The sequence below is a fragment of the Dromiciops gliroides genome, chromosome 2 (assembly GCF_019393635.1).
Source record: "Dromiciops gliroides isolate mDroGli1 chromosome 2, mDroGli1.pri, whole genome shotgun sequence".
NCBI classification, from domain to species: Eukaryota; Metazoa; Chordata; class Mammalia; order Microbiotheria; family Microbiotheriidae; genus Dromiciops; species Dromiciops gliroides.
In genome coordinates this window covers 463,745,841-463,758,111 of record NC_057862.1, presented here as the reverse complement: position 1 = coordinate 463,758,111, position 12,271 = coordinate 463,745,841, and the positions used below count along the sequence as shown (strand labels likewise).

At 46.6% G+C, this 12,271-nt stretch overlaps 1 protein-coding gene across 2 annotated transcripts in view; it reads left to right on the top strand.

Moving 5' to 3' along the window:
• The window catches only part of RIMS4 (regulating synaptic membrane exocytosis 4), a 65,464-nt gene extending 54,649 nt beyond the window's left edge, over positions 1-10,815 (top strand). For both annotated transcript variants that reach the window (XM_043980097.1, XM_043980098.1), the window contains exon 6: positions 5,235-10,815. In XM_043980097.1, the coding sequence (XP_043836032.1) occupies positions 5,235-5,453 (219 nt within the window). In that variant the 3' untranslated portion in view covers positions 5,454-10,815. The remainder of the gene's footprint in view (positions 1-5,234) is intronic.
• Positions 10,816-12,271: the final 1,456 nt, after the last annotated feature.

Below are 12,271 nucleotides of genomic sequence, written 5' to 3'. Positions count from 1 at the left end.
TAAGTCAACTATGTCTACAGCATTCCCCCACTCCAAATCTAGTAACCTGTTAAAAAAAAAATGAGGTTAGTTTGACCTGACCTATCCTTGAAGCCATGCTGGCTTTTTGTGATCATGGTTTCCCTTTCTAGACATTTACTAACCACACCTTTTATAATAAATTTAAAAATTTTTCCAGGAATCAAACTCACAATAGTTTGCAAGTTCTTTTATTTTATCATTAAAAAAATTGGGACATTTGCCCTTTTCCAATCCTGAAGTATCTCCTCAGCTCTCTAAGTTCAAAGTTGATCATCTCAAGCCTGAGGCCTTGCTTATACTAAAAAAGCAGCTGACATTTCTGGGGCACTATTGAGGTTTACAGGGTGCTTTACATGAATGACCTTTGATCACCACTATAGCCCCCTGCAGGGTAGGTACCAGAGATACTATTGGTCCCACTTTACAGCTTTCAAAGTTCACTGAGTGACTCAGCAATTCACTCTGCCTGGTCTTTCAACACCCAGCTAGGTCTGGTGACTTGAACTTGTCAGGAGAAGCAAGGTGTTCTTGTGATCTCCTGACTTATCTGAGGTATCACTTCCCCATTAATCACATTTTATCTGTCCTTTCCTGTCTAAATATTATTGTTTTTAGCAGAGAAACCACAAGCAAAAGATGTTAGCCCTGCAATCTCTCAATCATCTAATATCATCATTTCATCTTGACTGTTTAGTGATTCTTTCATTTTTTGCTAGAACCATATCAAAGAAATCTTTTTGGTCGCCAATATAAAAAAAAAATCTCCTTCGATGGCCTTAACTTATTTTAACCTCCTTCAGTAAATTCTGTGCTTTAGACCAGGACTTCTCAAACTTTTCCCACTTCCAACCCTTTTTCACTAATTTTTATGTGACCCCAGGTATATAGGTATGTAAAATAGGTAAACATAATCTTTTACTGTTGCCAATTTTTTCATGAGCCCTCTGCCATTTTCAGTTCCGTGACCCCATATGCAGTCACTACCCTCAGTTTAAGACCGGATTTAGATTAGACATTGTTTTGGGTTCCAATTTTTATCCTTCTTTTCCCCCCTCCCTGAGGCAACAAATAATCAGATATGGTTTTATACATGGATGGTTATATAAAACATTACCATATTTGTCACTTTGTACAAGAAAATTTGATTAAAAGAAAAAAATGAAAGAAAGTGAAAATAGCCTGCTTCAGTCTGTTCCAACAATATCAGTTATTTCTTTGGAGGTGGATAATATGTTTCATCAATAGTCTTTTGGGATTGTCTTGGATCATTGTATTGTTGAAAATAGGATTAGGGGGCAGCTAGGTGGCACAGTGGATAAAGCACTGGCCTGGATTCAGGAGGACCTGAGTTCAAATCCGGCCTCAGACACTTGATATGTACTAGCTGTGTGACCCTGGGCAAGTCACTTAACCCTCATTGCCCCACCGAAAGAAAGAAAGAAAGAAAGAAAGAAAGAAAGAAAGAAAGAAAGAAAGAAAGAAAGAAAGAAAGAGAAAGAAAGAAAGAAAATAGGATTAGACTTTTTTTTTTTTTTGCTGGGCAATTGGGGTTAAGTGACTTGCCCAGGGTCACACAGCTAGTAAGTGTTAAGTGTCTGAGGCCAGATTTGAACTCAGGTCCTCCTGAATCCAGGGCCAGTGCTCTATCCACTGCACCACCTAGCTACCCCTAGACTTTTTTTTTTTTTAGTGAGGCAATTGGGGTCAAGTGACTTGCCCAGAGTCACACAGCTAGCAAGTGTCAAGTGTCCGAGGCCGGACTTGAACTCAGGTACTCCTGACTCCAGAACCGGTGCTCCATCCACTGCGCCATCTAGCTGCCCCTAGACATTATTTTTTTACAGTACTTTTTCATGCTTTTGTATTTGCTTTCTATTTACCGGCCCTTGCTTCCATCTTTTCCTAATGTCCTTTTTAAAAATCTACTTCAGTTGCTGAGTTCCTTATACATTTAAATGGATCTCTTTAGATCACTCCCCTTTTTTATCCTCATAAGAATTGTTTGTCTTTGCATGTGTCTCATAAGTTCCATTCTTAAGAGTGTCCCAGTCCTCTTTTTTTTTTTTTTTTGAGCCTAGTCCTCTTAAGCTGACGTCTTCTGTAGACTGTTATTAGGCTAATTTTTAGACTTCCTGCAAGCCTGTCATGGAGCTCCCAGGGTACTTCAGGGAATTTGTCCCCAAACTATTGGAGTGAGCATTCAAGGTCAGCAGCTAAGCCTAATAGCTAACTTTAGGACTCACTCCCATCTCTCCAGCCACTTCCATATTTCTTAGACCATCTTCCCCACCTCCACCCCCTTCTGCTTATGGATAAAGATGGTAAAGATGTCAAGATTCCTTAATATGTGGGTGAGAGGCAATGTGGGGTAGTGGATAGAGAGCTGACCTTGAAGCCAGGAAAATCTGAGTGCGAGTCCTGCCCCTGACACATACTGGCAGTGACCCTTGGACAAATCATTGAACCTCTTAGTGCTCTAGGTAAATTCTCCAAGGCTGCAAATTGCAGAGGCAGCTAGGTGGCACAGTGGATAGAATACTGGCCCTGAAGTTGGGAGGACCTGAGTTCAAATTTCACCTCAGACACTTACTAGCTGTGTGACCCTGGACAAGTCACTTAACCCCAATTGCCTTAAATATCCGGGGTCATCTCTAGTTGTCCTGATGTATATCTTGCCACTTGACCCAAATGGTTCTGGAGGAGAGAATGAGGTTGGTGACCTTGCACAGCCCTCCCTCACTTAAATCCAATTTACTGTAAGCCATGACATAACCTCCCAATGTCATGATCCTCTTTGAGAATGAAGGACAAAAAACAACAAATTTCAGAGAAAGTGCTGACTTGTATAGGTAGAAAGACTTTCCTTACTACCAGAGTGTCCTATGCCAACGAAATCACAGGTCCTGTTCTTATCTCCATTTAACATATGTAAATGGAATTTTAGGGGCAACTGGGTACTGTAGAAGATAAGAGACCTGGGCCTGGAGTCTGCAAGACCTGAGTTCAAATCCAACCTCAGACACTTACTAGCTATATGACCCTGGGCGAGTTGCCAAACTTGTTTACCTTTTAAATTTTATTCTACACTCACAAAAACATAATGATATTGTTAGAAAACAAAACAAAAAAACCCAAACAGTGTGTAATAACCCCCATTTTACAGATGAAGAAGTTGAGACTGAATAATTTATTTAATACCACATGGCCAAGTTTGGGCCAAGCTGGGACACCTTATGTTGGAAAGAGCACTGAATTGATAGACAAGAGAACAGAGTTCTAATCTCAACCCCAAAACTAATTTACTGGATTCATTTGGCAAAGTCACACCCCCAATCTAGAGATTATCCTCATTTGTAAAAGGAGAGGATTAGATTCAATGATCTCTAAGGTTCCTTGCTCTTCTAAGCTGTTCTCCAGTATTGACGGTCCCTTCTATGCACCCCATAACAATTCTGTGATCTCTGAATCTAGATCCCAGAATCTGATTCTAGATTCTAGAGCTGGGGCTCCCTGATGCCCTGGTCCCTGCTTGCTCCATTTGACTACATGAGTTTTGCGCCCCCATGTGGCAGGATGACACTGGTCCTGAGATTCCTGGGGTTTTCTGTTCATGAACGTGATGCCTCCCAGGAAATAAAAGATTCTGGGGCTTTGGCAGGAAGGCCATTGGTGACCATTGGCAGATGGGATGCTCCTCTGTGCCTGACAGGACTCAGAGATAGGAGATTAATTATGAAACATGAAAGGAAAGAGTTGCATCAGAAAGAAGAGGATTGAGAAGAGGAGCAGTCTTGGGTAAAGGACACATCCAGATTCCCTTCTTACTAGCTCTATGACCTTGAGCAATTCTCTCTCTCTTCTCTGAGCCTCAGTTTTCTCATCTGTAAAAATGGGTCACTTGAGATCTCAGTGCTTTAGGCAATTCTCTAAGACTATAAATCACAGAGTAGCTGTTAAAGTGAATTTCCTTAATGAAATAATTGATCCAGACCCCTTGCCCCCCTCCAAAACAAAAGTGGATCATAGATTTAGAGCTGGGGATCTTATGGGTTATCTCATACACCTTCTCATTTTGCAAATGAGGAAACTGAGGCCCAGAGAACATGAGGGGCTTGTTTAAGGTCACACAACAGTAAAGCAGGTCATATTTAGGTTTGAACGCAGGTACTTTGACTCTAAATCCAGCCCTTCCTCTTGGACCACACTGCCTTACTACCCCTCTGTGTTAATACTTGAGCTACCAATGACCTCAGAGAGCTGTTGTGAGTAAAGCATTTTGAAGACCCCAAAGCACTATGGAAACACAGTGATCCTTATTCTCTGAGCTTTACAAGAGCCTTTTGAGCTCAACGGGATGAGGATTTCATCCACATTTTACATATAAGGGAACCCAGGCTTAGAGACATTAATTGACTAGAAGCTATTACTCATTCCCCTTTTACCGTGAAAGAAGTTGAGGCTAAGAGAGAGTGCTAGCAACATCCATGTCATGTACCCATTCGTAGCTGAGCCAGGACTCAGGACTCAAGTTTTCTAAGTCCCATTCCAATAATAATTAAAATAGCTCACCATTGTATATCCAAATGTAGAATCCCAGAATATATAATGTCAGGTCTATGAGGTACCTTATAGTTTATAAAACACTTTCTTCATAAAAATCTTGAGAGAGACACAGAGACACAGAGAAAGAGAGCGACAGAGAGAGAGAGAGAGAGAGAGAGAGAGAGAGAGAGAGAGAGAGAGAGAGAGAGGAGTAATTCAAATATCGGGCCCATTTTACAGATAAGGAAACTGAAGGCCAGAGAAGTTACTCACATTACTTGGACTCAGATTCCAGCTCTCTTCTACTTATCCCCTGTTTGACCTTGGTCAAGTCACTGACTTTCTCTAGGCCTCAGTTTGGCACTCATTGGACTTGGAGTCAGGAAGACATGAGTTGAAGTCTTAGCTCCACCATTTACTAGCTGTATGACTTTAGACAAGTTACTTTACTTCATTTCTCCCACTATCAAATGAAGAAGTTGGATGGTCTGTCAAGCCCCTTTTAGCTCTCCATAGCTCATGTGGTGAACCTCTAGTGGGGTAAACCAGGTGTACCTGGGGGCTCATTTTAGAAGAAAGCCTGGTTATGGGTTGATGTGAAGAATGATAATACTCAGGGCATGGGGGAGAAGGGAATTCATGCTCAATTCTGTCTTATACCTGTACTCTAGGTGATCGTCTGGGGCAACTATGGACGGATGGAACGCAAGCACTTCATGGGTGTGGCGAGGGTGCTTCTGGAGGAGCTGGACTTGACCACCCTGGCTGTGGGTTGGTACAAGCTCTTCCCCACATCATCCATGGTGGACCCCGCCACCGGCCCACTACTCCGCCAGTCCTCCCAGCTGTCCCTGGAGAGCACCGTGGGGCCCTGCGGGGAGCGCTCGTAGTGGCTGAATTGGGGGAGGGGTTGCCCAGGGACTATGCCTGGATCTGGAACTCCTGGCACTTCAGATGGAAGCAGACAGGGCTCCCTCCCAAGGAGGGGAGACCTACTCCGTGGGCTCCTCCCCATCCCTCGTTTGGCCCCCTTCCCCACCCTGAGGCCTTCCCTCTCCTGGAGCCATTGGCTTTACCTTTGACTTGGTCACTTCCAGGCCCCCCAGATTTGGGAGTGGGCCTATTGTTCAACCTCTCCCTTTTTTGTGTTCTCCTGGGAGCTAATTGCCTGGAGCTGTCTCCACTATCCTAGGCCAGGGGCCTGCCTTCCCTATAGTGCCGATCTACCAGCAAGTGTCTTTCTTGTGGCACTCGGCTCCAGTGGCTGCATACTCTGCCTGCAGCCAGTTTGAGAGGAGCCCAGGGAGTTTCCAAGGAGGATGGTGGAGCCAGCCATCTTGACTTTAAGGCCATCTGGATCCCGGAGAGGCCCCAGAATATCAAGGCAGCCTGGAGATTCTGCCCATAAGCTGTCAGGGGCTTCACCTCCTCTTGACTAAGTACCTCCTTCTAGGCATGTGTTCTCCCACAGCCACAAGTTCGTTCTTTCGCACAGCTCTTTGGATATCAGGCCTGATCCGTGATGACTCAGGATGCAGATGGTGCCTCCTTTCTACAAGGAAAAGATCTCTCACCTGGGAGCCAGGAGGCAAGGATCTGGGTCCTGACTTAGCCACTCGTTAGCTCTACGTGACCCTGACAAATCACCTCCCTTCTTTGGATGTTTCCTCCTTCAAACGTGAGGGGTTTAGACTAGATGATCTCCAAGACATTCCATTGGAGGAATTGAGGATGCCTTTATTTAGTGCCCAAAAGGGACCACCGCCCAGCCCTTCACCTCCAGATCCCGGGGATGCTTGTCTCAGCAGTTTGGAGGCAGTTGGAAGCAACTGAGACTCTAAAGGAACCCTATCTCCCCCCACCTCCCCCTGCTCCCAGTAGTGGATGGTAGAGCTGGGCTGAATTTGCTAGATCTCCTAAGGTCTCTCAGCCTGCGTTGCAACAAGTCTTGTCTGTCCCTGGATGGGCCTGAGTGTGCTAAACCAGGATGTCAAGGAAGGCAGGTTTGGGAGAAGCTAGGGTTGAAGAATGGCCAGGGCATTCCATGCCAGTCATGGACTCTATCCCAGGGACTTGGGACTGTCTGTTAGGAGAAGAACCCCTCTCTGTTTAATACACCTGGGCTCCATAGGTCATCTAGTCCAGCCTGTTCCCTCTGGGGAGATGGGAATCTACCTTCTTCTTAGGGGTCTCTAGGGTCAGAGAACCTCGGTTTTCCTTTTTAAAAAATACATACAAAGCAACATCTTGAAACGGGCAAACTGTATACAAAAGAGTCATTTATGTGGACTCTTGGAAAGCAAATAGAATGGGTGGGAGAAAAAGAGAAAGGGTCAAACTATTGGGTGTTTCCTTCTCTCTCTCTCCCTCTCCCTCTTCCCTTTCTTTCCCCCTATCTCCAGCTGCACTGTTGGTTCGGTTCTGTGCCCTGGGGCTCCCAGCTCCAGGTCTGGCTCACTGGCCTGATCCCAGACCTCAGCCATGGGGTAACTTTGGGCAAACTGTTGCAAGCTGGGTAGGAACTCTCTTTAATGAAGCACATTCCTGCCTCCTGCAGGGAGGGCCCCTTCCTCTTCCCTTCTTTCCCCAGCTCCCCCTCAGTGCTGAGGCTGGCCCCTTCTTCCTCACCTCCCCCATCCCTGGCATGGAGGGAGTCGTCTAGAGCAAGGCTTTCTCCTAACCTCTCATATTTATAAAGTCCAAGGAGGGGGAACCTAAGTATGTATATGCAGGGAGAGTGGGGAATGATAGGCCACATGGGCCTGACAGGGAAGGGTTAGACCAAACTCTTTGCCTAACTCTCTTCTTTTCTCCCTAATGGCCCCAGAGGCAGCCGGCCTGTCTTTTCCTCCAGAACTTTGAGGAATAAAAGGGGTCTGGGGGGTGTTGAGAAAATCCAGCTGGTTCCATGACTGCTGGGTGTGGCTGCTGGGGCTGGTCCCTTAGGGGGGGTTTGCCCTTCTGGTTTCTTTCCTCTCTCCCACCCAGCCCAAAGAGGCTTTAGCTGGGAGCACAGAATTACATAGTGTTATTTATTCTTGTCGATATTCTTCTTATGATCACACATTTACAAAGCCCTCCTGGGCCACTGGGTTGTGTTTGGGCCCTGGTGCAGGGCCCAGGACAGACCAGGGCAGTCAAGACATGGGTTACAGGCCAAGTGTTTTGGGGGGAGTAGAGTGGAAAGTTTAAGGAATCCTTTTAAATTGGACTAGGGGGGAAGCGATGGAGGCAACTCATCCTATTATTGAGCCTCAGTTTCCTCTTCTGTAAAATTCAGGAATTGGACCAGATGATCTCTAAGTTCCCTCCCAACAAAATCTCAGATCCTGTGGTTCTCCCTGGCCAGTGAGATTTGGGAATAGGAAGGGAAAGCCTGAGCTAGGCAGTGAGGCCTTGGGCCTAAGATTTGGGTCTAAAGTCCCGGTCTCTTAATACCCAAACTAGTGGAACTTGGCTTCCCAAAGCCAATGCTCAAAGGATTTCTGGCTTCTCCTGGTTCAGTCCTCTAGCTATATTGGTGTAGAGGGGAGAGTAAGAGAATTTTCCAGTCCTGGGCTTGTGGGACAGAGATGAAGGGGGGGGGCTGCCTAGTCTCAGGCCATGGGGAAGGGGCCTTCACTTCCCCAGGGTGGCGTCTGAGATTGAGGGGGGCATGTCATTGTCTTCAGAGGAAAGGGAAGCAAGGTCAGGAGAGGGTTGGGCACAGTAGGAATCTGAATTTCTTGTGAAAAAAAAAAAAAGATTTCTTTCTCATTTGTTTGTTACTCACTGTTAATAGCTGATGCCCCCCTCAACCTGGGTTGGAGATGGCTCTCAGGTCTTGAAGGCTTTGCTGGCCAACTGGCCCTAGCAGGGAGGGCTCCAAGGCCAGACCAAAGACCTGGGGACAGAATGCATCTGTTGTCTTAGGACCAGCCTAGCCATAGGGAGAAGTTTCAGACAACAGCAATTCTCAAAGACACAGCCGTAAAGGGAGGCTGTATGCTGTAGTCTCTGGCAGGAGCAGAATAATCACTGACCCCTGATGCATTGAAATAGCAACTGTTGGAACCAGGAGCCTTCTCTTGGAACCACGTGCTCCATGTACAGATCAGGGCCATTTTTTCTGAGGGAGCAAAGAGGCTTCTGGGCCGCTGTGGGGCTAAGGCCCTCCCTGGAGCAGCAAATATTCTCCTTGCACCACCCTCAGGCTGAGAGGGGGGCAGAGGCAGAGGAGACCTGTGTGAAGGGGATTCCTGATGGGTAGTGAGGCAGTCTCATCACTTCCTTTCCAGACCTCAGTGTTGGTGAAGAGGACTTGGCCAATTTCTCCTCCCTCCTGTCTCCGACAAAGGCCTGTTTTGTAAAAGAGACTGGGTACGAAGCAATAATCCATCCAGAGGTGGGGTGGGGGCCATGGCCTCAGGACCCCCTCCTCCCGCTGCTTTTCTTGTTCCTTCTGTGAAATAACTGGCCTCCTGGTGGGGTTTTGAGTTGTATCTTTATCTCCTGTCCCCCCTCCTTCCCACTATTAATGGTCCATTCTTGTCAGTGTGTCCTGGGTGTGTTCTGTGCTGGGGTGTATGTAGGGGTGGGGTGGGGTAGTAAACTTTTTGTTAAACTGTAGCTTTGGGAGAGACTCTGTATGAACTTGGCTCCCACTTGGGACCCAAGGAAGTTCTGGATGCCACCCACCTGTCATGTCCTGTCTGTCCATCCTTCTGACACTTGACAGTAGGAAAAGACTGGTCTCCTAGGGCGGGATGAACTCTGTCCCCACAGAGCTGGGCAGACTTCTCCTGGTTGTCTGGGCCAGGCCCCAAGTGGGGAATAAATAGAATGTGGCTTCTCTACATTAAAGAGAATAATACTAGTAATAATAATAATTAATAATAATAGTTGACATTTCTATAGCACTTTCTAATTTCCAAAGCGCTTTACATCCATTATCTCATCTGATCTGTATAACTCTGTGAGGTAGATAGTGCAAATGATATGATCCCAGTTTTATGAATGAGAAAACTGAGGCTCAGAGAGACAACACCCAGATCAGGTCACTTAGTACTGAGTGGCAGAGCAGCAGTTGGGACCTAGGTCTTCTGAGCTTAGCCAGTGGGGCTGAATCAGAGCCCCCTGGGTGTGATGATGTCTCCAGGACATCATCTGCAGACCTGCTGGGGCCCCCACAAAGCCAGATCAGGAGTTACTCGTGTGCCATCTTGTCTCCCAGAGATGCTCATGGGTTCTCCCTATGTAGAGACTGGGATCTCTGGCCAGAAGAAATCAGGTATGAGAAACTTCTCAGGCTTTAGAGAAAACACCAATTGGAGCCACTCATTAGTTTCAGAGTGAGCTCCCTTGCCCGGGAGTTTCCTCCAACTGAGCCTGCAGAAGACAGGAGAAGATACCTTCAGTTGGGTCTGGAAATACTAATCTTTCCTCACATTTATTTGTACAGCACTTTAAACTTTTTAAAGCAGTTTCCCCATTTATTCTCATGTGATCCTTAAGCATACATTAGGAATTATTTCCATATTTACAAAGAGGGGAAACTGAGTCCCAGAAAGATTAAAGCAAATCAATGTTATATGGCAAGTCAGTGTCAGAGCCAGTACAAGGACTCAGGTCTTATGTGTCATATGGATAGAGCAGGTGCTCAGCTGAGTGGAGGCCTGGGGGAAGCACCCCAGCATAGGTGGTCAGGATTTCTGAATATTAAAGGCTAGCCCAAAGCAGCTACCCACAGGTCATTGGGATTTGGATTCGGTAAGAAAACCTATGCGTCCTCTAAGGACCTTTCCAGCTCTAGGTCCATGACCAGGTGTGACCTGGGTTTGCATATCAGCTGTGCTACTTGTTACCTATAAGGCCTTGGGCTGTCACTTTAACCTCTTTGGGTCTCAGTTTCCTCACCTGTAAACTTAGCAGGTTGAACTAGGTGATCCCTTCCAACTCCAAATCCCATGATTCCCCAAGTCAAGACTCTGCAGGGCTTTGTGAAATAGCATCAGGTCCCTTGCATTGGTGGCAGCACCACCTGGACCACCTTGGGGTGCCAGCACTTGGGCATGTTGACCATTTTCATTTCGCCCAGGCTGGAAGGCCGCTAGGTAGTTGCCTGGCTGGCTCCTTCTGCCCCCTCACAGACCCCATAGTAACAGCAGTCTTTTAGTTAATAGGTGTGAAAAAAATTCAGTCAGCACCAATAGGTGTTGGGTGGTATTGGACCAACTCATACTGAGTGGGACACACACACACACACACACACACACACACACACACACACACACACGTAAGTAGCCCAGATCAAAAGCCTGATGTCTTCCCTGAAGCATCTCCCAGCGAGGCTCTATCATCTTGCTGGAGCAGGTTCAAATGGCTCACTCTGAAGCTGTGTTCACTCCATCTGAGGGATCAGGTACAGTTCACTCACCATGTGGGTCTGGGGCCAGGTCACCTTCCTGCCCTATGGAGCTGGCCCCTCAAGTATGATGGGGCTCTCTAAGCCAGGTGGGGTGAGGCAGGCAGGATGTTTCCAAGTGAGCTGAACTTCTGAATGACAGAACCCTGAGTCAATGGGGTCCTCAAGAGTTGGTACAGGAAGTTGGAGCACCTGAGTTTGAATTTCAGCTCTGCCACTTATACCTAGGTGATCTTTTGCAAGTTAACAACTGTGGGCCTCATTTTCCTCATCTGTAAAATTGGGTTTGACTAGATGGCCTCCAAACTTCCACTCAGCTCAATTGGATTCTATACACCCCCATTGTAACACTGGACTCCAGCTTAGAGCTTTGGGGGTTCCTTACTTTAAACAAACATCCAGGTTTATGAACAAAATCATATTTCTTGGCTTCAAGCTCTTAAATCATTTTTCTCTCTCATGGGAGGCTCATAAAACACCCCACTAATCACCCTCATCTTATAGTTGAGGAAACCGAGGGTCAGGGAAAGGGACTGCCTTACCCATAGTCATGCAAGTTAGTGGCAGAGCTGAGGCTCAAACCCAGGTCCCCTGACAAATTAAGGAATGCTTTTGTCCCTGATGTGAAGAAGTCTTCACTTTATAAAAGTTCAGCTCACTGTTGAGAGCCTTGAAATAGAGATCTGGATGCAATTCCATTTGCAAAACTCTATTGCGCTGTTCTTTATGGAAGCACAGTTGTTGCATAAAGCAAGGTTCACCTGCATTTATTTATTGAGTCTGACACTGTGCCACCCCTTCCTCTCTCCCTCCCCATTTCCTAGCAGCCCATTAGCTCCTGACACACTTCCTTGGAACCCTGAGGAAGCTTTGTTGTCAATATGTAGGTGCCTGGGTCCCCAAGTTGGCAGGTTTTCACTATGTCTCCACTTCGCTCCCTAGGAGCAGGAGTGCCCTTGGTCTTGGGGTGGTAAGGACCTGCTGGGAAGTTTCTCTGTCAGGCAAAGCTGGGCCAAATGGCTTGCAAGGGTTTCAGAATGGGGCCCAGGCCCCTGGGGTAGAGTGTCTTATGTTGAGCTCATGTAAATCATGTTGAAAATTAAAAACACGTTTTTGTTTTTTCTAAATGAGTCTGTTTACTGATTTACATTTCTTCTGCTTGGCCCAGTGGTGATGGCAGTGTTTCCCACCCCCTATGTTTCCTGGGGAGCATCTTTGCCTCAGGCTGGCCCTGGGCTGATACCCTTTGCCCAGATAGTCTAGGATAGGGTAGGTAGACTTTGGGTTTTAATCCCCAGGTAAACC